At 35.5% G+C, this 26,341-nt stretch overlaps 1 protein-coding gene across 1 annotated transcript; it reads left to right on the forward strand.

Annotated features, from left to right (window-relative positions):
• Positions 1–8,156: 8,156 nt before the first annotated feature.
• LOC108993495 (zinc finger BED domain-containing protein RICESLEEPER 2-like) lies at positions 8,157–23,013 on the forward strand. The gene is made up of 3 exons (XM_035690561.1): positions 8,157–8,418; positions 9,286–10,235; positions 22,879–23,013. The coding sequence occupies exons 1-3, from the start codon at positions 8,157–8,159 to the stop codon at positions 23,011–23,013; spliced, it is 1,347 nt and encodes a 448-aa protein (XP_035546454.1).
• The last annotated feature ends 3,328 nt before the right edge of the window (positions 23,014–26,341 follow it).

Consider the following 26,341-nt stretch of genomic DNA (forward strand, 5'->3'; position numbering starts at 1 on the left):
AGACAACATTTTATAACATGACATAACATGTAAAAGATAACATTTTGTGACATAACATACGTGTAACAGATAGCGTTCTATGACATGACATACATGTAATAGATTTAATTACATGACAAAATAAATTGTGTAACATATAAGTATTTCGTGATAGTGTAATATGTAACAGACATACATGAGGCGACATGGCATAACATGGCATATAGGATAACATAAATACATAAACACTAGTTCCCTTACCCATCACACAAATACAGTAATTTGATAGTAAGTTAAGAGCTAACTTACAGTGATTGTCACGTTTACAGGGAAAATCATAAAACACGAGAAACTGTAAGTAGGAGGATTCTAAATGTTACAAACTTTATCACTAATAAATTCGTAACATGAAAAATGTTAACTTAGAGTAGAATTACTATTTTACCCTCTACATGTGAGAAAATGATCATTTTACTTATAACTTAAGGATTTCACATCCTAACTCCAAAAATATCAAATTTTACATTCCTTGTATAAATTTTGTCATAAACTCAAACAAATAGTTAGAAAAAATTTAAAACAAATCATAACCATGAGAAACATACTATGGTCGAAACACCCTTAGGCCATTTCTCTTTATTTTTGTTGCAATTTTATCAAACCTTCAAACTCATGCTTAAACCAAAATATTACAACATAGATTATCACATCCTATACTTAGAAGTATGCTTGATGCAACCAACAAAAATCCACTTCACAAAAACACAAAAATTTCTAGTAAAAAGATCCAAACTTTTTAACTAAAACATAAACCCTTGAATCTCAAGGCTTTGACTCTTTTTAAAACATATCCAAAAACTCCAAGAATTCAAAACTTTCTTTTAACATGTCTATAACACACTCCTAAGAACTAACATGCTTTGAATCATCAAGTACAAATCACCAAAAGTCACAAAAATCCAACTTGAAGCACTTGGCTTTAACACTTCATCAAAACAGAATTTTTTTCAACTTTAGTTTTTATCAAACCAGTTGATTCGAGACATGCCATGATAAAAATCATGAACTATCAACATCATATGGTTTAAAAATATGTCCTAAAGTAGATCCAAGCATTAAAATTAAGATCATATGGCAAAATTAAACCAAAACATGGATCTATAAAAAAACCTCACATTTTTTACTTAACTGAGTATCCTCATGCATAAAAATCATATATTTACAAATAAACACCTAAAATCTCCAAACCAACATACTAACCTGATAATGCAACTCATTTATCAAAATTCAACTCTGAAGTGTCTTGAAATAATCAAAATGTGTTTTCGAACAGATGTTTCATCTGAAAATCGAAAATAAGTTTATTATGCCATAAAATCCTAAATATTCAAAAGAAACTAATGACGCAAATTGTATCTTATTTTGACACTTCAAACTACTTCAAATAAATACAAATCACATTTTTGGCCCCCTATTGAGTGACAACACTGACTGTGCTGATAGACCGAAACCTATGCAATTGGTTAGTTGATTCATGAAAACATACGGAGTTTTCAAGAGGTCCCTAAAGCCTATAGAAATTCTACTATTGAATTTCTAGCGGCCTGTTACACTTTTTATATGAGTGTATATAATCAAATGTATATAAATGTATTTACAAAAAGGATTATAATTTATAATTTATTATGCTATAAAATGTACTTATCCTTAATATATATATAGTTTATATTAATAACATATGATCAAATGTTTATGTTTAAGATTAAGATTTTATGTTATAAAACTAAAATTCTTAATGATAATGTTATATAAAATGTGAGATTAAGATTTATAAGATTAATTTTATGTTATATAAAATATTATATTAATTTTATGTTATTAAATTAATATTATACATGAATAATAGGATGTTGAAATTTAATGTTATATTAATTAGCAATTTAGCATATAATATAAAATTATTTTATATATAATTTTATATATTATATATAATATAAAATATCATAAAAAATATATTTTAATATATATATGAACCGGTCTATTCCGATTCAGTTTGGTGTTAGAAAAAAGAAAAATCGAAACCGGACCAGTTTCGACCGGTTTTGAAAAAAAAAACCGGTACCGGACCAAATTGGTTTTGAACTGGACCGAACCCACCGGTTGGGTCCAGTTTACCAGTTTTTTTTTTTTTTTACCCCTAATATGGGTGAGATGAGATCTATATTTAGCATAAACAAGCCATTGACTAAAATTGATTCCACATTTAGGATTGTTTGGCAACAGAGACCAGATGAGAAATTCTCAATACTTTTGAAAACTTCTAGCAATTTCCTTTCCAAACATTACTAAAACACAAAACACTTTCCAATTTTAAATCGTCAATTTTTCATCTAATCATTGCCTAATCATTACAATTTTTACAAATTTCAAACCAAAACACAAAAACCAATATATCTTTTTCCAAATTCAAAAAAAAAATATTATTAAAAATTTATATTCAAATAATTGTTTAACTTTATAATAATTTTATTCAACTTTTTCTATTATTTGCAACAACTAATAAAATATTTTAAATCTAATTATTTCACTACTATCCACATACTATTTTACTATTACTCACAAAATTTTGAGATACTCAAAATATTAAAACCAACCTAAATATTTCACAAAGCTTAGTGGGGACTCGGGAGCTCACTTATCTTTCTCAAGAAAATTAAGTTGCGACTGATTAAAAAAATATAGATATTATTTTGCAAAAGATGATCCCATCTCAATACTTTTTCATGTTTGCCACTTGTCACAATAATAAAAAAAACACTATAGCTAACTAAACTGTACATTTTATTAACTCTTTGAGACTTAGGCCCGGTTTGGTTAGCCAATACAGATGAAAACATCTAATCTGGAGTTGTATCGTACAATAGTTTTGGCTATCCAAATACAATATTTCATCGCTTAAGTTTTGAAAACATCCACTTAAATGAATAGTAAATAAATAGTGAAAACTGACATGAACAATGCTTGAATAATGTCAAAACTGACATAAACAGTACATGAACAATGCATGAATAGTGCACAATTCAGGTACTCTATAAATACTGTGGGACCTAGACCTTTTTCAAATTCCAAAAAGTCAAAACTATCTCATTTCATCTTAACTCAAAAAATCTCACTACTATTTAGAATATATTATCTCATCTGAACTGTCTTTCCAAATCGGGCTTAATGTTTGTTTCTTAGCCTTATCAATCTTCAAGATCTTCTTCACAATTTTTGCCCTTTCAGGAAGCTTGAATAATCCTCTTTCCTTAATAGCACCCTCGAGAGAGAATATTCACCATATGTCCAAGTTTTTATATTTAGAAGGGCTCAAGTGTGAAACTCCTTGGAACCCTTGTCAGTGATGGGGCACTGAAACTTCCCCGTACATCCAAAATGCTGAAAGAAAAAATAATACAAAAATCCTAGACTTTACTAATATAAAAAAGAGAATTGAACTCTAGGGATGCTACCGCATCTTATAGAGCGGGGTTGCCCCCAAAATCCGCCATTGCATTCCAAGGCCCGTGCCCCCCATCTGTGTGCTGGGGTGCACTGGTTTCTCTGCCCCATCCACTGCCCACCCACAACTGTCACATCTAGAAAAAAACAAAACAAAAAATCAAAGAAAGAGAAAATTCACATCAAAATACAAAATCACAACAAAAATCACAATAATGAATAAAATACAAATCAAATTTACAACACAATACACATAAAATCAGCCCCACGTGGGCACCCCTCCATCTAACGTCTCTCACTCGTACATAGTGGGCATGACCCCAGGTCTGCATCTCTATAATGTTCTCAATCTTGTTCATACAAGTAAATAGGCCGTGCGACCACCAAACACAAGGTGAGAGTACATACACCAAATCTCTCCTAGAGAAGACCAGCATAGTAACATCCCTAAAGTGTCTGGTCATGTCCTAGATTCATTCGATCGCATCAAGATCAAGCATTTTTGAACCCTCTTGAGTTAAAAAACTCAGAACAATGTTTGACTACCTCCAAATCATTTCAATGTGTTCACAACCTTTAGCCGCTACTAAGATGTAGCATCATAGTTTGATGTCAGCAAACACTATCGAAGATACGATATCGAAGAGTCTTCCATTTGCACTCATATCACTCAATTTTGGTCAAACCGCTTTCCCAACAATGCCTCTTTAGACCGTATCAATCATGGATATAGACAGCATGCTAAAGTAGCAGACATCGCAACCTCCATCTCGTAAAAAAAGTAAAGGATATTTTAAAAATGAGACTCACATAGTGAAAAAGAGGGGAACCTTTTACTCACTTACTCATATGGTCGTATCAGTAGGGCTGTAAAATAAACAAGCTACTCGATAGGCAGCTCGAATTCGACTCGATTAAACTCGAAATCGACTCGGATCGAATATTAAATGGGCTGTTCGTAAACATAGAATTAGGCTCGATTATTAAACGATACAAACTCGTATAAAGCTCGATCGGCTCGATTAATGTTCGTGAACAAACTCATTTGAAGCTCGACTCGACTCGTGAGCTCGACTCGTATATATTTGTATATATATAATACAATATATATATATATATATATATAATAGCCAAAAGTTAGATATATATAATTTATAATATACATAAATATGTATATAGACTTAGTTTTATAGATTTATAGTCCACTACATATACAATATATAAATTTATAATATTAACTTCTAGTTTTATAGAACTAGAAGATATGATGAATATATGAGTCCAATAAATATATAACATTATAAATTTACAAATTACACCATATGGTCCATATTATATATATATATATATTCATATTAGTATATGAATGTTAGAAAGATGGTATATTGATATTAGTAATAGTATATGTATGTTAATATATTAGTGGTGTTAGAAAGATGATACATTGATATACTATTGCTAATGTATGGTAGTGTTACGTGTATGATATACTAATATTCTAATATGCTAATATTAATATATGAAAGAAAGATGGTGATGTATTAGTATAAGTCTATAAGATATTAGTATATGTTACTATGTATGATGATGTATAATATTAACATGTCATATTAGTATTAGTATATACATATGGTGGTGTATCAATATTAGTGGTGTATTAGTATATATACATATGGTAGTGTATCAGTATTAGTGGTGTATTAATAAATATATAGTATTATTAATTTATTAGTAGTATAGTCTTACATAATATATAACATTATAAATTTACAAATTACACCATCTCCTTATCATATTTGTGTAATAGTATTATAGTATTAGTATATAATAGATCTATAATATTATATTATGAATAATAGATTATAATGTTTGATAAAAGATAAAGTTAGATAATGTTATATACTTATATAACATGTGTTATACTAATTAATATAAATATAATATGTTATAGTATTAGTATATAACATGTGTTACAACTTACATATTAATCTAGTTTTATATGGAATTAGTATAATAACACTACTATATTACACTAATTAATATAAATATAATATTATATTATGAGTAATAAATTATAATGTTCGACAAAATATATAAAGTTAGACAATGTTATCTTTATGAGGAGTATTATTATTATTTTTTATCTATTTTTAATAAAATATGAACTTGTAATAATATAAATTATAATGTTTCATCAAGCAATATAAAGTTGTTATAAAAAAATATATCTATATAATGTTAGAAAATATTATTAACTTATATATGTATTATTGTATAAAGTATAAATATTAAATATATAGTTTTATAACTTTTATAACATATTTTACAGCCTTAATTCTTAGTCGTTGGATCTCTAAAAGTAAATCTGAGCCGTTTAATCATAAAGTTACATCCTTAATTCGTAGCCGTTGGATCTGTATGTTTAAATCTAACACGTTGATTCAAAAATTACCCTAGCCATAGCCCTAGCCGCCCCTCACTCGTTAGTCGTCAGTCCTTTCACCTTTCACCTTTCACGCGTCTGCCGTTTCACCCGTTTCACTTTATCTGTTTCACACACAACTCTCACTTCCTCTCAGACTCATCGCGATTCACGATTTGTCAAACCCTAGCCTCCTTAGTCCGACGCTTCATCGCTTACCTTGTGATTTCCATGGAATGAAGCCTTGAATCAAGGCTTGAATCTTGATTCTTGAAGCCTTGCAGACTTGCAGTTGTCTGCGACTGCTCGAAACCCTCGTAGATGGAGGCGTCGGCCGTATTTGAGGCCCTGAGGGGAGCCGTGACTACAATCTCAATCTCAGAGATGGCAGTCAGGCCTCGAGGGATGGGTCATTAAATGCTAGCATTTATGACTCCTAACCAAGTGAATCCTTGATTTCGTGGTTCATGCTTCTCTGGTTCTATGTTTGGTTCGTCCATCAGTCGATTCGTTGGGTTTATTTTCCTGTTTGTAAGTTTCTAACCATTTTGTTGGGAAGTTGGGAGATTTGGTCCCGAAACTCCTGATCTCCTTTGGAAGTTTGGAAGCACTTATATTTTTATTAGAGTATTTTTTAACCTCTGGTTTTCTCCTAACTATTTCTAAATTCTAGTATTGTAGATCTAATCATGTGATTCATGTTTGTATTTGTAAACCCTAGTACGCCGAAATGGCATGACAGTGTGACATTGTCCTGCCATAGGCCCATATGATATATGCATGGTTGAATTATTCTGTGAGAGTCTGAGACTGTGATTGACTCAGATTTCTGTAAGACTGTAAGTGACTCCAATCTATCTGTTTCGAGTTTTATATCTGTCATACTAAAAGTATTGAGGGAAAAACCTTCTGAAGAAAGAAGTTAAAAGTTACAAATTTTTGCTTGAAAGTTGAAGCAAAACTTGCAGTCCACAACACAGTGAGTTATATTTATTCTTCCTTGACTTGGTCCTGATCCTTTGTCTGCTGAAACAGTTTGTAAACATGCTTTGTTTAACATGTTTATCTGTTTATAAATTGTTTTGTTCTGTGTTTGTGTGTTTATAAAATTTGATGTTTTGTGTTTATGTGTTTATGAAATGGTGTTCTGTGTTGATGTGTTTATGTTCTGTTATGTGTTGATGTGTTTATAAATTGTTCTGTTATGCGTTGATGTGTTTATGTTTTGTTATGTGTTTATCCAATATGTCCTGTGTTTATACTTTCTTGAACCTGTTTTGGTTGATAAAAAATTATCATCTATGGTTTTTGCTTCAACTATTTAATTATGCAATCTTCAACATTATTTGGTTGATCAATCTTCAACAATCTGTTTTGTATTTATATTCTTACTTCAAGTCTTTAAATATGCTTTCTTGAAACTGTTTTGGTTGATTAAAAATTATCATGTATGGTCCTTGCTTCAACTATTTAATTATGCCATCTTCAACATTATTTGGTTGATTAGTCTTCAACAATCTGTTTTGTATTTATATTCTTACTTCAAGCCTTTAAATATGCTTTCTTGAAACTGTTTTGGTTGATTAAAAATTATCATGTATGGTCCTTGCTTCAACTATTTAATTATGCCATCTTCAACATTATTTGGTTGATTAGTCTTCAACAATCTGTTTTGTATTTATATTCTTACTTCAAGCCTTTAAATATGCTTTCTTGAAACTGTTTTGGTTGATTAAAAATTATCATGTATGGTCCTTGCTTCAACTATTTAATTATGCCATCTTCAACATTATTTGGTTGATTAGTCTTCAACAATCTGTTTTGTATTTATATTCTTACTTCAAGTCTTTAAATATGCTTTCTTGAAACTGTTTTGGTTGATTAAAAATTATTATCTATGGTTCTGTGTTTATGTTATTAAGGTGCCTTGCTTTGGAGGCACATTGAGCCACCAAGGCAAGAGTCTACTGAAACTGTTCGAGTCAAAATTGTTTAACTCTAACATCTTTTGGTTGATTATATTAGCTGTACTAGCCTTGCCTTTTGGAGGCACATTGAGCAATCAAGGCAAGGCTGCCAAGGCACAACTGTTGGAGTCAAATGTTTTTGACTTGAACATATTTTAGTGTCCTTGCTTTTGGAGGCACTTTAAGCCATCAAGACAATATTGTTTTCATTTTAGTTTTATGGTCAATGTTTATATGCTTATTTTATATTTCTGGTTTTGTGTTTTAAAAATATTAGACCCTAGCAAATGGATGATCGTATGAATTTGGTTGATCCGATAGAGGTCCTGGAGGAGTATGAAAATGAAAACTCTATTGGGATTAGCCATGTAGAGCCCATATCTGATGATGGTGGAGACACTGCAAATACTGATGCCCCTAATACTGTCTCTACTGAGGGCCCAATAGATGTTCAAACAGTAGTCAGTGAAAGAAAAAAGAGAAAGAGGACTTCCAATGTATGGAATGATTTTGTCGAACTTGAACGAGATGGGACTAAACAGCCTCAATGTAAGTGGTGTAAATCTTTATTTAAAGCATCTCGATCAAGTTCTACGACTACATTACGTAGGCACTTGCTAACTTGTTTGCCATACATGGGGTCTAAGAAAAAACAGAAAGTCTTAGCAGTTGAGTCTAAGGAGAAAGATGGTGGCTTCACTGTCTCAAACTTTACCTATGATCTACGTAGGGTCCGAGAGCTTGCCTCTCATATGATACTTTACCATGAATATCCATTTTCTTTAATAGAGCATGTGGTATTTAATAAGTTCATGAGTGCAAACACTCCATATTGGGAAAAAATGTCTCGGGCTGCTGCAAAGAAGGAATGCATGATAACTTATGAGACTGAAAAGACAAAGTTAAAGGCTTTGCTTAAACCTGTTAACAAAGTTCATATCACAACTGACATGTGGACTTCTTGTCAAAAACTTTCATATATGGTAGTGACATGTCATTTTATAGATACTGATTGGCATCTTCAAAGGCGTGTTTTGAACTTTTGTAATGTGCCACCTCCACATACTAGCCTTCTTATTGCTGATGCTTTAGAAAAGTGTTTCTAAAGTTGGGGAATTGAGAATAAAATCAGTTCAATTACTGTTGACAATGCAAGTTCTAATGATGTTGCCATTAGGATCTTGAAAGATAATTTTAGATTGAAGAAAACATTGTCTGTAGGAGGGAAATTGTTTCATGTACGTTGTTGTGCGCATATAACTAATTTACTTGTGCAGTATGGACTTTGGGAGATTAGGGAGATTGTTGATTGTGTGAGAGATGGTATAAAATATCTGGTAGCATAAGAGAGTAGGCTAAAACAGTTTAGTGAAATTGTAAAACAGTTGCAATTACCCTCAAAGAAACTGATTTTAGATGTGCCTACAAGATGGAACAGCACATATTTAATGTTAGATGCTGCAATTCAGTTCAAAGAAGTTTTTCCTAGATATGATGATAGAGATAGTAGTTTTGAATGGGTTCCAACTGTTGAAGAGTGGGGACAAGTTGAAAATGTTTGTCAACTACTTGCTATTTTCAATGAAGTAACCAATATTGTATCCGGAAGTGATTACCCAACAGCAAACTTATTCCTTTCTGAAGTTTGGAGAATGAAGGACATCTTAGGTAAGAAGAGTAGAGATGAGAATGAATACATGAAATCAATGGTAAGGAAAATGACTGCTAAGTTTGACAAATATTGGGGGGAGTGTAATTTGTTGATGGCAATCACTGCGGTGTTAGACCCTAGATTCAAAATGATCCTGATCCAATTCTGTTTTCCTTTAATTTATCAAGAGCCGGACGCTTCTAAGAATATTGATCATGTCTCCCAAGTATTGCATGAGTTATATGATGAGTATGTTCATGAATACAATTCAACTCTTGAGGCACAAATAGAGCAGGAAAATGCTCGAATAAATGTATCAAGTTGTTCCTCAAGTGTTGGGAGAAACATGCAGAGTGGCCAGTCATTATTTAAATCTTTTGTTAGAAGTGTTGATACCGTGCATCCTAATAAATCAGAACTGGACAATTATTTAGAGGAGAGTATATATATCTGTGAAGAGGGTTCAGATGCAAGTTTCGATGCCTTAGAATGGTGGAAAGCAAATAGTCTTGAATTTCGAACTTTGTCCAAATTGGCCCGAGATATATTGGCTACACCAATTACCACAGTTAGCTCAGAATCAACATTCAGTGCAGGAGGCAGAGTAATTGATCCTCATCGAGCTTCATTGTCAACTGAAACTGTCCAGATGTTGTTATGTGGGTCTGATTGGGTTAGAGCATTATATGGGCTTAAAAGATCATCAACAAATTCTGTAAGTGTAATTTATTTATTTTAACTGTCTGTTGCTATTTTACTATTTTATTCTTAGTATTATTAATTTATTTACAAAAATACTAATGCCTGTTTTTTTCTTGTCAATAGAAGGATATTCCATCAGAAACTCAGATTCTCTTGCCATAGCCATAGGCCCATACAGACTCACAATCTGTTTTTTTTATCATGTTTAATCTATGGAGCATTTGGGCAGCATTCTAGTTTTATCTGGTCTGTATTATTTAATCTATATGATTTGCTATCTGATATTTAGACAATTTGGTTTTTATATGTGATTTTGTTTGGGATGATATGAATCATGGCAGTTCAGGTAATTTCTAAATTCTAACTCTTTATCATCCAAATTTCCTAAATTTCTTTAAATGGCAAATTAAATTTTGCATTACAAACATCCCTTGACAATATTACTAAGTTAAAAGTACTTGAGTAATGATGCAAGGGATTAAAAATGATATTAATATTTTTGACTGTATTAGTGTGTGCAAGTTGTCATGGTGATTTTCTGTAAAATTTGGGAACTTGCTGACTTCTGCCATGGTGAACTCAGATTTTGTATAAGTTTGGTATTTTCTTGTCATTGCGATTTTGATAAATTTTGGTAAGTGCATTCTGCAGTTGTTTGTCTGATTTTGTTGAACTTTGGTAACTTGTTGTGAACTTGTTTTGGTAAAAAAACAAGTTGTCTGGCTGATTTTTTCGGGCTGTTTTTGTTGAACTGTGGTAACTTGTTGTGAACTTCTTTTAGTAACTGCAGTTATCTGTCTTGGTTGTCTTGCTGATTTTGTTGAACTTTAGTAACTTGTTGTGAACTTGTTGTTACTTAACTTGTAACTTCTTTGGTAACTTATTTGGTAACTGCCTCTGGTATTAGTGTATGCCTATTGAGTATTGCATACTGCTGCCTGCTGGTTGGCAGATTCGATTGTTCTTGTGGGTCTGTGGCTGACTGGCTGGTAACTGTCTGTTGTATTAGTCTATGCGTATTGAAGTTGTCAACTTGTCTACCTAATAGTTTGTTGTCTGGCTTATATGAGTCATGCCTATTGTTGGGTCGCTGTTTTGGATTTGTTCTGTGGTAACTGCATTTGGTAACTGCAGTTGGTAACTTAGCTGAATCCCTGATGCACATCTTTCTATTTGATTTTGGGAACTTGCAGTTGCTGACTTTGTAACTCTATCACGGTGATTTTAGATTTCAATATGAGTCTGAACCCCTAATGCACATATTTGTTTATGAGATTGCTTGTATAGTTGTATTGTGTAACTTGTTAGAGATATGCCATTGATTTTTTAGGCAAATTAAGTTTTGCATTTTCTGTCAAACATCCCTTGACAGAATTACTAAGTTAACAGTACTTGAGCAAGGGATTAAAAATAACCTTAAATTTTTTAGTGTATTAGTGTATGCAGGGCAACAATATCAAGATTTCTGGCTCCATTCATCAACAAATGAGGACTTCATTCATTTCACGGCCTAATTTTTTTTTTTAAGTGTAATGTATCTTATTTCATAATTTATTGTTGTAATTTGTAAAGTATTTTTTGATTCAATAGTTCCATTATGATGTAAAAATTAAAAATGTCATTTAATGTACCATAGGTCTATAGTCAAATTACGCTCTTGAAGGTTTTATTATGTAAATTTTGTATTTAATTTTGTATTTTATTGATGCATTTATTTTAATTTTATATTAAACATTTTAATTTTTAAATTTTTGTCATAAGCGAGCCGAGCTCGGGCTCGGCTCATTAACAAAATCGAGCTCGAGCCGAGCTCGAACTTACTTCCCTTCTACACGAGCCGAGCTTGAACGCTATGATGTGCCCGACTAATAAACGAGCCGAGCTCGAGCTCGACTCGAGTAGTGAACGAGCCGAGCTCGCACACCCCAGGCTCGCTCGAGCTCAGCTCGTTTACAGCCCTACGTATCAGCACATGTAGTATGAACATGTTATGGTGGATTTCTCTTTCTTAAAGAGCATATGTCTTTATCATCTCTACTTGCTACTCAAGTGCTAGAGGTGATCGCTTGTGTGAGTGAGCAAATCTAAGCCTCTTAACATATCTTGTGTGTGTGTATTAGAAAAAATAATACGATAAAAACAAGAACTGAATCATATTGTATTAATATACCAAAAGAAAGGTTACATCTCAATGTCATTTGAAACACAAATTACATTTACAGTCTACGCAGTCTTAGATTCATAACATGAGCCTTAAAGACATCTCTTGTAATAGGCTTCGTTAAGGGATCGACACCCATGCGACTAGTAAAAAGGTGTTTCAGAACCACTTCCTTTTGCATTACCATGTCTCTGATGTAGTGATATCTGATATCTATGTGTTTGGTTCTTCCATGATACTTTGAGTCCTTAGCATATGCGAGAGCTGCCATGCTATCACAGAATATCGTCACCGAATCTGAAGTATATGTGCCCATGTCTAAATGATTGAGGAACCTCCGTAAACAAACAACTTATTGAACTCCTGCAGAACAAGCTATGTATTCTGCATCCATGGTGGATAAAGCTATACATGGTTATTTCTTATTGCTTCCTGTAATGGTGCCTTTGTTGAGCAGAAAGACATACCCAGTAGTTGATTTACGCTCATCTAGGTCACTACCCTAGTCGACATCACTGTAACCTCTCAACTACAAATCTGAACCCTGATAGTACAACACATAGTCTGCAGTTCCCTTGAGATATCGCATAATCTTCTTGACTACTTTCCAGTGAGCCAATCTGGGGTTAGATTAGAATCTACTCACTAAGCCAACTGCATAGCATATGTCAAGCCAAGTACACATCATTGCATACATCAGACTACCCACAACATTAGCATAAGGGACACAGGCCATCTTTTCCTTTTCACTTTGCGTCTTAGGACACAAATCTTTGGACAAGTTCTCGCTTGTTACAACAGGGATGTCAATGGGTTTACATCCACAAATTAGGAAGCGCTTGAGAACTTTCTTTATGTAAGTTTGTCGGGACAAACACAAAAATCCATTTGAGCGATCTTTGTAGATCTTAACTCCCAAAATGTATTCTACCTCATCCATATCCTTCATCTCAAAATTGAAGGATAACCACTTTTTTGAGGTGACTATCAACTATTTATCATTTCCAGCTAGTAGTATGTCGTCAACATACAATGACAACATAATGAAACTCTTTTTAGACCTTTTGATATAGACACAATGGTCCTATATGATCATCGTAAACCCATTCAAGAGAATAGCTCGATAAAATTTGAGGTACCATTGTCTAGATGATTGCTTTAGGCCATATATAGATCATTTGAACTTGCACACTTTGTGCTCTTGACCTTTGACCACAAAACCCGTTGGTTGATCCATATAGATCTCCTCATCTAGTTCTCCATTGAGACATGTTGTCTTAACGTCCATCTGGTAGAGTACCAAATCCATGTTTGCTACTATAGCTAGAATTAGGCGAATTGAGACAAACCTCACCACTGGTGAAAATGTTTCCTCATAGTCTATACCCTCCTGTTGGGTATATCCTTTCACCACTAGGCGATCTTTGTACTTATCTATTGATCCATCCGACTTGCGTTTGACCTTTATAATCAATTTGTTCCCAATAGTCTTATGCTCTATCGGTAGATCAACCAGATCCCAGACCTAGTTAGTCTTCATAGACTCAATCTCATCATTAAGAGCTTTCATCCACTCATCATTAGTAGAAGATGAGATAGCCTCATTAATTGTCTTAAGCTCGTCATCATCATGTGGAGCTACCATAAAAGCTTCCCCTTCAATCTCAAAATGATGACAGGTAATACTTTCACGTGTGCTTCTACGCAGCTGAGGTTGTTGTCATTGATGGACAAGTAGTGTGCTCCCACTCGGATTCAAATCCTTTTTATAATTTGTAAGAGCTTGAAGAATTTCTTCCTCATTCTCAACTAAATTCCTTGAAGCACTTTTCTCTTGTTGCACAATCTCATGAAGTTCTAAACTCCTATCAACCTCACCTCTACTTGGAAACTCATCTTCAATGAAATCCACATCTCGTGACTCAATCTCAGTCACACTTCCATTAGATTGTTCACCTATCAACACATATCCTTTAGAGTGTTCTGAGTACCTTATAAAGATACACTTCTTTCCTCTAGGCCCTAACTTCTCATACTTATGAGAAAGATCGTGAACAAAACTCGTTGAACCCCAAGGCCGCAAGTTACTCAAATTGGGTTTCTCGCCTATCCATAGTTCATATGGGGTGGAAATTACTGATTTAGAGGGCACTCGATTAAGAATGTAGGCAACAATCAAAAGTGCATCCCCCCAAAAAGAAATTGGTAGGTTTGCTTGCGCCATCATTGACCTAACTATCTAAAGCAGTGTTCGAGTCTCCATTCTGCCACGCCATTTTGTTGCAGCGTACTCGGCATCGTCAATTGTTTTTTGATTCATTTTTCATCACAGAGCCTTTTAAATTGCTCAGAGATATTCCCATCCTCAATCAGTTCTTAGAGTTTTTAAACTCTTGTCTAACTGATTCTCAACCATTCTTAGATATCACCTAAAGCATTACAATGCTTCTGACTTATGGCAGATTAAGTAGACATGACCGTAACATGAAAAATCATCTATAAATGTGATGAAGTAGACACCTCCATGTCTTGCCCTCACACTCATTGGACCACAGATGTCTGAGTGGACTAATTGTAGTGGAAAATATGCCCTAATAGCTTTTCCAAACGGTTTTCTCTTAACTTTTCCCATTAGACAATGTTCACATGTGGGCAAGATGACCTTAGCGAGATTGTCTATCAGGCCTTCTCTAGCTAATCAAGCCATTCTATCTTGCCCTATATGTCCAAGTCTAACATGCCATTTATATGAATCCAAATTATCAGATGCAGAAAGAAAAGCAATAGACTCATTTATATTTGAATAATCCAAATCCAATATCATAAAACCATCTTGAAGAAAAGCATTACCATAAAACATGTGGCCCAAATAAAGGGAAACACAATTGTTTTCAAATACAATTCGAAAACCAAGTCTTAATAGAGTGACTACAGAAAGTAAGTTTTTTCGAATTTTTGGAGCATATAGCACATTGTGGAGGAAAATAGTGCGGCCACCCCACAAGTCCAGCTTGTAGGTACCAAGTTCCAGTACCTCCACGCTAGCTCCATTCCCCACCTTGATATCACGACTCCCAGCTAAAATCCTGCGATACTCCAGAAATCTTACTCTGTCTCGCGCTATATGTTCAGTCGCTTCTGAATCAATAGCCTACACAGGATAGGAGTGAGCAACCATCACATAACTAGTTACAAAAACAATGCTAGAAAAATCAGCATGTACCTTCTTCAGCTCAGTGCAGTCACAAGCGAAGTGGTCATTCTTTCCGCAATTGAATCACTCTAATTTTGACTTGTTCTTCCCGTCCTTGCCCCTCTTGCTGCGCTGTGAAGTTCCTGACACCTTCTTAATTTGTCCAGTAGCTACGGCATTCTTGGACTTCTTGCACTTAGGCTTGATGCCTTGCGCGAACTAGAATTAGCCACATAGGCTGTATGATTAGGCTTAGCAACCTCTAGGCACTCAGCCTCCAATTCCAAGAGATGCGAGATATCATCAAAGTCTTTGATATTCTCGTTATGCATAAGGTTTTGGCTCATATTCTCCCAAGAATTCAGTAGTGATCTTATCACTGCCTAGAGTTGATGTTCATCAAAGTCTTTGATATTCTCGTTATGCATTAGGTTTTGGCTCATATTCTCCCAACAATTCAGTAGTGATCTTATCACTGCCTGGACTTATTGTTCATCAGTCAGGTTGTTTCCTGCCGACTTATTTTCACGGATCATGATCGACATAGCCATGCATGTTCACGTTTACGTTATGTTTCAAGTCCATGTTATATTTCAAGTTCACGTTCATGCTATGTTTCAAGTCCATGTTATGTTTCAAGTCACGTTCACGCTAAGCTTCAGTTTCAGTTTAAGTTATGTCAGTTATGTTATGTTGTATGTCAAGTTATGCTATGATTACTTATGATTTGATTATGCATTCATGCTTTTATTACCATGCATGCATCATTAACCTGTGTGGAAGTTTTCTGTTAACTTGCTGAAATTTGTAATCAAATCTCACTGTGGTAGTCCCAACTACCATTTTCCCCGAATGGTAGATCTTATTACAGGATCTGAAGGAGAATCGGAAATCGACCAACTGGAAATGATTGACTAAACAATGGTGTGACGTAGATGGTAGTACAGTAGTTACCTCATTACTACTTGTATTTATGGTGTTCAATCTCCAACACTCTTTTGATCACAACCATTTTGGACTAGTGTTGTGATCTCAGTTGTTTAGTACGTCATTATGTATGAAGTATGTTTTAAGTATTTGAGATATTTCAGTTTGGTGCATAGTATTGCTGAAGAAAAAAAAAATTATCCGTTGCGAATATTGCATAATGCTAGATGCATGTTAGGAATATTGCATCTTGTATGTCATGAACGGGGGCAGGTAACCTTGTGTTGCATGTCTCGACGCTTCAAATGTCCGTCCGATCCCAAGCGGAATTTGGGGGCGTCACAACGAGGCCACCATAAGCCCTTCCAAGACCACACCTAGCTATTCACACACCCAAACAGCCACCATACATGGTGGACAACCACTATACATGGCTAACCGCCACTGTACACGGCCTTAGCCGCCACCCACGGACTCCCTACCATGTCGGCCATCCTCGTACAACCTAAATCTAGTAGCCAAAATCTAAAATCCGGTCCCTGAGATAGTCTCGCTGTAAGGTCACGGTAGTGACCGCTACCCCCCAAGCTAGTGGCTTCCGATGCCACTGGCCATGTTGGATTGCGAGCAATGTACTAGTTATCCCGTCAATGGTCTAACTCTCTTTCCTTTTATCCTCGCTATTATGTTAGTGGGTTGTTAGGTTATGGACTGTGCTGTTAGTAATTGTTGAGTTCGTTGTATTATGGAGTTCGCTGTGTAGTGAAGTGTTAAGCGTAGTTGGGAAGTGTGTTGTGTAGTGTTGTGGATTGTGCTGTGAAATGCGGTTGTGAAGTATGTGTTATACACTGTGTGGCGTGTTGCGAAGATAAGGATGGTTGTGTAGTTGATGAGCGTAGAGCGTGATGAGTAGTGTTAGGAACTGTGGAACAGTGTCTCGAAGTAGCTATGATATGGCCTGTAGTTTGAGGTGATAGATGTCACCGTGTAGTTGACTTATGGCTAGGAGTATGTGTGAAGTGGCAGAATAGTGTAAGAGTAGCGCAGCGGAAGCATGACGAGGGAATGTCACGAAGTAACATGGTTAAACAAGAAGTCATGCTTGTGATGTTTGAGGAGTTAGTATAAGAATGACGTAACGGGAACGTGAAGAGATGCCACGATGTGATAGGAGTACGTGAGGGACCATACTCACGATGAGTTAGGAGCTAGCATAGAAATGACGTAGCAGGATGTCAAGTGACGTGACAAGGTCACGATGTAGCTTGAGAGTAGTCTCGAGCTATATGACGTGATGTAAAGTGTAGTTATGAATGGAGTCTTGTCATGTTAAGTGTTGGGATGAACTGTCAAGAGGGATGGGTAGCTTGAAGAGTCATGCTAGCCAGGTTAAGAGAAGATTGGTATCAAAGTATGGCGCTTGTCCATACAAGCAAGTGATCAACGGATTATATGTTGATCTTAGGTGATAAAGGGATAAGGTACGTGTGTAATATGGTTAGACACATGTGCTGGATGGATTCACCATATGTAATGGGTAATCTGCCCTAAGCATGATTACACGGTGCTTAAACCTCAGAGTTGGTTTAAAGCCATGTGGCGTGTATGGATGGGAATGAAGATTTAGTGTGAACTAAGATGCATGAAGGTAGTGATGGGTATATTGTCTAGGATTGGGATGCGTGATTTCATCGATCAGAATCATGCGTCGGAATGTGGTAAAAAAGAAGAGTAAGACGAAGGTCTTGGTATCTTAACCCTAACGTGAATCGTGGAGGTTCACTTTAGTGGATGAGCACTCAAGGTAAGACCTTGAATTTGGAAGAGGTAGTGGCCGTAAGTAGATCCTGAAGGTTTTAGCACAGTAAGGGACACATAAGGGCACATGATAGAAGGAGAGTGTTTCAAGTGAAGTGTAATTCTATTCTAAGTTTAGTTGCTTATGCACTAGATAGAGAATAACGCTAAGGTTATGTGTATGCATATAGGTTACCATCTGACACGCACATGAATGGACTGCATGATATGAAAGTAGCATGGAGTCCAAGTAAGTATTACGTGCATACTCTTATAGAGTTTTCTAAATGATATGAAATGGAAAATGAAAATTTTCTCTTTATGATACTTTACAAAATAAAAGGAAACGATGTTTTATGAAAAACATGCTAAGTGTTTAAAGTTATACGTATGTATGACCCTTCTTGGCAACCCCTTTTTATGCAACCCAAGTATTAAGTGTATGCAAGTGAATAGATGACTATACGTAGTATGTATTGTATGTATTTTCATGAAATGAGATGTGAGGCTTATGCCTTATGCCTTAAATGATGGGAAGAAAGTGTTTTAAAATGTCCCTACGAACTGATGCTTTATGGATGCCATGAAAGATAATGTTTAAGCTCATGCTTTTAAATTATGTTTTTCCATGAATGAACTATTAAATGAAAAGGACTGAAAAGGAAATGACTGAAAGGATTGAGAGGACGGACTAAAATGAAATGAACGTTTTAATGTGTGAAAATACGTAACGGTCATGACTGAATTAAAGGGTACCAAAGGAATGTGCAGATTACAATACCGGATAAGTAGTACTGGTAGTGCACCCAGTGCTGCCCCCTGACTGAAAGGGATTCCCAACCTGTGGCCACGAGCGGAATCCAAGTCCAAAGAAAAACTACTAACCCCAACACACGGGGTGTAACAGTGTGTACCGGCCAAAGAAGGTGATAAGAAATAATGTATGAATGCATCGAACTCTTTGAGAAATGAAGGCACTGACGGGAGAAAAATTTTACGAAAAGAAAACTCATTTTTAAAGAAAAAATCCTGCCTAGTGATGTTTTCAAAATGAATGCATGTCTCATGTACGTATAGTATGTATGGAGTGATGAATGCATGACTGAAAATCTATGTTAGTATATTTTAACTGTATGAAGTAATACTTACTGATTATTCAACTCATTTTCATTTTTATGTATGCCCCTCCCCCCACAAGATCTAAATGAGCAGAACGCATCAGGAAGGACATTGCCCAAGGGGAAAAGCACAAAAGTCTAGGCATGAGAGTTTAATTGTATGAGAGGCTTTTGTATTTTAAGATTTGATGTTTTCTGTTGAAAACTTCTTTTATTTTCAAAGTACATTTTATTTTATAACATAGAGTCTTGCACTTTGAGTCTGGAAGTAAAACGTTTTAAAACAAACAATAATTCTCGTCGTCCTTTCTTAAAATCATTTTATAAAAAGTCTCACCACAAGGAAGGATGTTACATGCGCAGCCACCAATGACGGGTTGATATTCACCCAGATCGCGCACAATCACACGGAGGAGTCCACGGGTGAAGTGGATAAGCGTTGCTTAACCAACTTTACTTTTTAGTTCAGTAGTAAGACTCCTAGTACTATAAATAGTGAGACAATTGCTAACTTGTGAATAGTAAAAAGTGAAAAGTGAAAAGTGACAGGAGGCAAAGAGATAAGGTGCGACGTAGGCAAGGAAAGAGAATGGGGAGGTGCGAGGTGCGAAGTAGGCAAGGAAATGAAAGAATAGTGAGGATGTAGGGGAGGAAAAGAAAGAATCAGTGCAGGAGAGAAAAGTGAAAAGTGTAAGAATGAGAGAGAAATATAAAGAAGGAAAAAGAGGAGGGGTCTAGCAACAACATACTTCAACAGTTCTATGAACAAGCTTGTGAATTATTTTTTCATTATTGATTATTATGTTATGGATCTAACTAACCATTTACTTGTTGATATTATTTTGGATTCATAACTAACTGTTGAAACGATATTTTTTTTTTGTGATGTTTAATTATTCATTACATATCATTACAACATATATTTGCTAATTATTCAAATGTAGGAAAATAATTAAAATTGGAAAATATATGTCATTTTTTCCATCACTCATTAAGTTGTTCATGCTCGTACAACGACATTGCTCGAAGTATGTCCATACAAGAAGCTACATGCTCGTATTAATGACATTTCTTTAAGTTTGTCCCTATAACAAGCTACATGCTCTCATAAATGACATTACTTTAAGTATATCCCTATATCAAACTGATAGAATTATGAAGACATTGTTGGTCAATTTTTATAATTAGATTCTGAGATTAGTATTAGATCTAATTATAGGATAGTGCAATACATCCAATGGTGGTGGATGTAGTCCTTGGAGGGATGCATACCTCGTGGCAGTAGACCCCTAAATCCTGTGAGAGGACAAGCGTAGATGATGCAAGGGAGTAAAGCGCACACAACTCACTTGGGGGGTGAAACTACGCATGCAGGTTATAGAATGCCATGAACAATGAACAATGATAGACAATTGAAGAATGATAAATGTTAAAATTTAAGTTAAGACAAGATAAAAATGGAAAATGAGCATGTTGATAAATACTGCATTATTTGGTATTTCTTCATATAATCATGGCTTAATTATATTCAATCTCTGGTTAATAAATTGTTGCCACTTGTGGTATTATTGTACTTGAATCAAGTCTCATTTCTACATATTAAATATTAATTTGTTCATTGTTACGCATCCATTATATTATTTGTGCACTAATATCTGCTCATTGTAATATCCTGATGTGTTAATATTACTAGCACTAACTTTCACTTACTGAGTTGTTGAACTCATGTGGTGCCCCCAGCCCTAAATAGTCTTCCTGAAGAGGAACCATGATTCCTGGGATGCGAGTCAGTTGGTTGTATCTCTTTTGTTTAGATGAGGGTTATGCGCCCGTATGCCAAGTGCACATGGATAATAAAAATTGCAACAGAAATGTTAAAGATGATTAGTTAGAGACCGATCAAGTAATACCAAAGAAGTGTAACAATGTTCTTTAATAATAGTATTATCCAAATGTCACTATCATTTCATCCCAAAGATAATTACATACCACCATAAGATCATCATCTACATCAAAATACAAAGTCGCACAAAGTACTTGTCGCCCTACTATAATAAACATCTTAAATTACAAAATATAAAACTAAATGGAGACAAGCCTCCATAGTTACTCTTCAGGTCGGGTGGCCTTTCTCCCTTGGGGTAATTTTATTCTAGGCATAAAGGCCTATGGCTTCGAAGAAAAAAATCACAGGTGGGACCACCACAATGAGATTTCGATGAAACCTACCCTTGACAGTATGAAAAACGAAAGACAATGACAATGAATATGCATCAATTCATGTAAATATGATTAAGAGCACATATATTGTAAGTATGACGAGGAATTACCCTCTGAGCAAAACATATATATTCTTAAGCATCACCAAGTGCGGGGGAATCACTCCACCCAATTGACATGGGGAGTCACTACCCAACCAATACGCAAACACATTCACCAAAACCAACGGGGAATCACTCCACCCATTCGACACGGGGAATATCTATACTCAATTACCACGTGGAACACCTTTACCAAAACATCACAAAGGACACTCGATCAATGCAAGGACTCTCTCTACCTGCGATATCATATGAAGCCAATACAGAAATGCCCCACCCAGATCATCATGGGGAATCCCTCTACCAGTATGAAAATCGTGGCAACATGTTGCTTAGGAATGGTACGGGAAATCCTTAACCCAATCTCATGAGTATAGAGTACATTGAAAGCACATCACTTTAAATCATATTGTCTTTAAATTACCTCATCAAAGTAATCAATATAGTGATAAAAGTATGTACTTTCATGAGAGAGGGAGACAAGAAGTAGAATATGCAAATCCTAAACATATCCGTAAACATTTACCCTATATTTCTAGGATATTCGTACAAGTGACAATCCTAGAAATGTCACCTGGATAATATTCTAAATACTAGTAGTCACGCTAGAGTGACAATCCTTAGATTGATGAAGACTCTGAGCTCTAGATGCCTGTGAAGCCTTTGGATAGAAAAGAAGAAAGTGTTTATAAGTCCTTTTACGATCTCTAAAGTGGGATGTTGCCTATCATCCATTGCCTTTTATATGGCAGGACTGCCAATTACAATCCTGATGAAACTTGACGTTTCCTCTGACCTCTTTCTTACTTGAATGAGAAATATTCGATCTCTTTCGTTCATCTATCCTCTAGACTTGAAGACTAGAATAAGGCATGCACATCTCTATAGCCTACCCTGCCTTGGGACCAAACCCACAGCCCTTCCCCTTATGAGAGTCTCCCACATGGTGTTAGGTCATACTTCTAAGGTGAGATGATATATCCTGTAGGTACGTATTCCTTCTTCCCAATATACGACACGTGCTACCTCTTGAGCTCCTCTGTGTTATTTCAGAGTGCTTTCATATTTGCATCAGGCTTGTCCTCTCTCATTGCCCGTCTCCTGTACGGTTAGTACTTTCTTTGCTAGCATGGTGTTAGGTGAACCTTCCTTCGTCGTCCTGCGCTATCTTGCACCAGGCAGGCTCTCTACAACGTGCTGCTCGCCTTACTTCCACCTTGGTTGCACATTGCTTGGCCGACAGCCTCCTTGTTGCTAGCATTTTGCTCATGTGAGGTGATTCCTTCCCTCATTTTGGTGTAGTCCTCATATCTTCACTCCATGACAAAAGTTTTGTCCTCAAAGCTTGGTGAGGATTATCCCTCATTGTGGAATTGCGAGGGATGTGCTTGAGACGGGCAATAGTAGTTATTTTCACTGACGTGGACGGTTCGCAGGTTGGCATTAGGGAACAATCAATCTTTTGTCCACCCCCAGGTTCTCATCTTTCGTCACTGGATTAAAGGTTTCTTCATCTTGTATTCTACATTGGTTGCTTATGTGCCACCCATCTCTACTGCTATCTCATGTGCTAGCTTCTCTGGTAGGTTTGGCTATGCTTGATCTCAATGAGACCACTTCTTCATTCCCTTCCAAGATCTCACATTCACAAATCGAGTGTTTTACTCTACGTTGTAGTCCAACATTTAGCTGATCAGGGCCTTTGCCCTCTGATGCACTTCCTCTTCTCATCATTGTTCTTCCCATTGCCTTTCCATCTTGCTTCTTTCTTCTATGATGTGCCTAATTACTTCTGACGGTAGGGCCCCTTTTTGAACAATCTTCTTTTCATTGAGTATAGTGGTGCTTTCTAAAATCCTTTAGGGTTGTCATGGCTATGTTGCATGGGCTTGAAGGTTATTTATAGCCACATTTATGTTCATTAGGTGTCCTAAATGCCCTTATTTAGCGTGTTACCAGCTATGGTAGATGGCTTAGTTACTGTAGCTCGAATAAATAGGGAAATTGTTCCCTCATGGCACTCTTGCTTTCCCACATGAACTCCTCATTCTTTGGGCCTCCCCATTGTACTTTTGATAAGGGAATGACTTTGGACCATAATTATATTCCTTCCTGTCCACAATTCGTATTGGCTTTTCCTTATTAGTAAAATTCAGTTGTAACTGAATGTCATTTGAACTAACTATTTAGGGTTTCTACTTCCCAATACTCTTCCTAATTGAGAAGACGTGAAACACATCATGTACCTTCCGATATTCTGCTAATAGTAATACAGTTCTATACGCTATTGGTCTATTATTTCCATTATCTTGTAGGATCCAATATATCTCAGACTCAATTTTCCCTTTTTTCCAAACCTCTTCACACATTTCATGGGTGACACCTTGATATACACCCAATAACCTCATTCAAAGGTCAAGTCTCTTCTCCTTGAATTAGGAAAACTTTTATGTCGGCTCTTAGCTGTCGCCATTCTATTTTGTATAATTTTGACTTAATCATTCATTTCTTGAAGTAGCTTTGGTCCATTGAGCTAACATTTTTCAACTTCATCCCAACATATAGGTGATCTACACTTTCTCTGGTACAACACTTTGTAAGGTGCCATTTGAATAGTCGCCTCGTAGCTATTGTTATATGCGAATTTGGTGATGGGATATGGTTCTCCCAAGTGCCTTTGAAGTCCAATACATAAGCCTTTAACATATCCTCCTGTGTTTGGATGGTTCGCTCCCACTATTCATCTGTCTATGAGTGATAAGCACTACCGAATCTTAGCTTAGTGCCCATCGTTGCTTGCAGGTTTTTCCAGAAATAGGAAGTCAACCTTGGACCTCGAACCGATAATGCGGTCCCAGGTACACCTTGGAGCCTGACTATTTCCTTAACCAGAAGAAAATGGGCGCTCATAGTCAATCGGTCTACTATCACCACACTACATTCTTTCTGCTTGGGCTTCTTGGTAATCCAACCACGAATTTCATGGCTATGTCATCCCCATTTTTATTCTGGAATAGGTAGGAGTTGTAACGTTCCGGTGGGCCTTTGGTGCGAAGCTTTTATCTGTCTGTACGTGAAGATATTCCACTTCATTCCTTTCCACCATAAATTATTTTTCCAAATCCCGATACATTTTTGTATTACCCAAATATATTGAATAAACTTGAAGTGAGACATGATTTTTTAAGAGTGATTTGAATAATGTTGAATATTTCATGAATATTCAAAACAACTTCTTTTAGGACCCTTCTCGATCTTCTGCTGTTGTGAAACGATTTTAGTTGAATTAAGAAAAAATTGATTACTCATTTAAATTTTTTATTTAACGTAAATGTATTGTCTGACAACCCTCCCAGCCAAGGTCCATTTGGGGGCGTAACATGAGTCCTAGGGTTTTCCTTGGATATTTGGTCAAGCCATGGGCTTATTTGTGGTCTCTTTGGGCTTAGTAAAATAGGCCTAACCAAAATCTTTGGGCTTGCCAATATTTTCATAGGTAAGTCACTTAATAAATACTAATGGGATCATGTTGCATCCAAATAAGCTTAATTTGTCGAATAAATACCATTGGGCTCCTAGATAACTTGTTGGGCCTATTACTCGATCAATGAGCCCACTTGCCCCTCAAATAGATTTTTAAATGGACTTTAATCCACCATAGATTTTGGATTTATGACTTATTCAAAATTGAGTCCGCTCATTTTGATCCATGTGCTTTTTCAATCTTTTTTTTCTATTCACATTCTTTTAATATTTTTTAATATTTTTAAAAATAAAAAAAATACATCAATACACTTAAAAATATTTTCTTAATCACTAAATAAAAAAATTAAATTAAATTAAGTGATCAACTTAAGCAGTTAAATTACGAGGCAAAGTAGTTTTAAAGACCTCAATCATGTGGTGGATGAGGTGGGCAAAATGGGATTCCGTGAGCTAGAAGCTAGCTAGCTCTGGGTGGAAGCCCCAATATAATTGGTTGCTAGAGTAGTATTCGAGGAAAATTAATATTTCACGCCTTGTTCTTTGTTAGAATCAAAGATTAATGGGCATAAGCCATGCATCGTCATATAGCATGAAGCTGAGCATATCACCATGTGTGGATCACTTACATGCTCAAAAGTCTTGAAAGAAGGCTTATTTGGAGAGTGCTAAACGGAACTAGCTAGCTTTCCAAATATATATTAAAATATGAATATATTAAGATTAATATTGGATTGATGTCGAAGCCCACTTCATACAAAATTAAAGTACAATCTGCATGCAGTCAACATCATAACTAGCTAAGCTAGGGTACTAAATTCTAAGGGATTGGTCTAAGTGGTGAAGGTCTTAATCTTGAGGTATCACTCCATTCAAAGTTTACGGTTCAACATCTTATGGATGTAAATAATTCTTTGGAGTCATACCTAATAGTGAAAAATTAACTATTTAATCAGTTCTGTGTATGAAAATTTTCGAGGATGCGATGTACGGAATCGAAATTTACTTTATAGGAGTGGGTTTGAAGGGCCCTATTACTTTAAAGAGGTTTCTGACATTAAAATAATAAAAAAAATAGCTAGGATACTAAAAGAGCTAAAAATCTAATAGATAAAGGAT

This window comes from Juglans regia, chromosome 1, assembly GCF_001411555.2.
Source record: "Juglans regia cultivar Chandler chromosome 1, Walnut 2.0, whole genome shotgun sequence".
Lineage (NCBI taxonomy): Eukaryota > Viridiplantae > Streptophyta > Magnoliopsida > Fagales > Juglandaceae > Juglans > Juglans regia.

What these genes read in the sequence shown, in the direction of transcription:
- LOC108993495 (XM_035690561.1), top strand. Translation starts at nt 8,157, where the DNA reads ATGGATGATCGTATGAATTTGGTTGATCCGATAGAGGTCCTGGAGGAG. An exon ending in TGGGACTAAACAGCCTCAAT is followed by an intron (nt 8,419 to 9,285) that starts GTAAGTGGTGTA and finishes AACTGATTTTAG; the next exon opens with ATGTGCCTACAAGATGGAAC. An exon ending in AAAGATCATCAACAAATTCT is followed by an intron (nt 10,236 to 22,878) that starts GTAAGTGTAATT and finishes GCATGGTGTTAG; the next exon opens with GTGAACCTTCCTTCGTCGTC.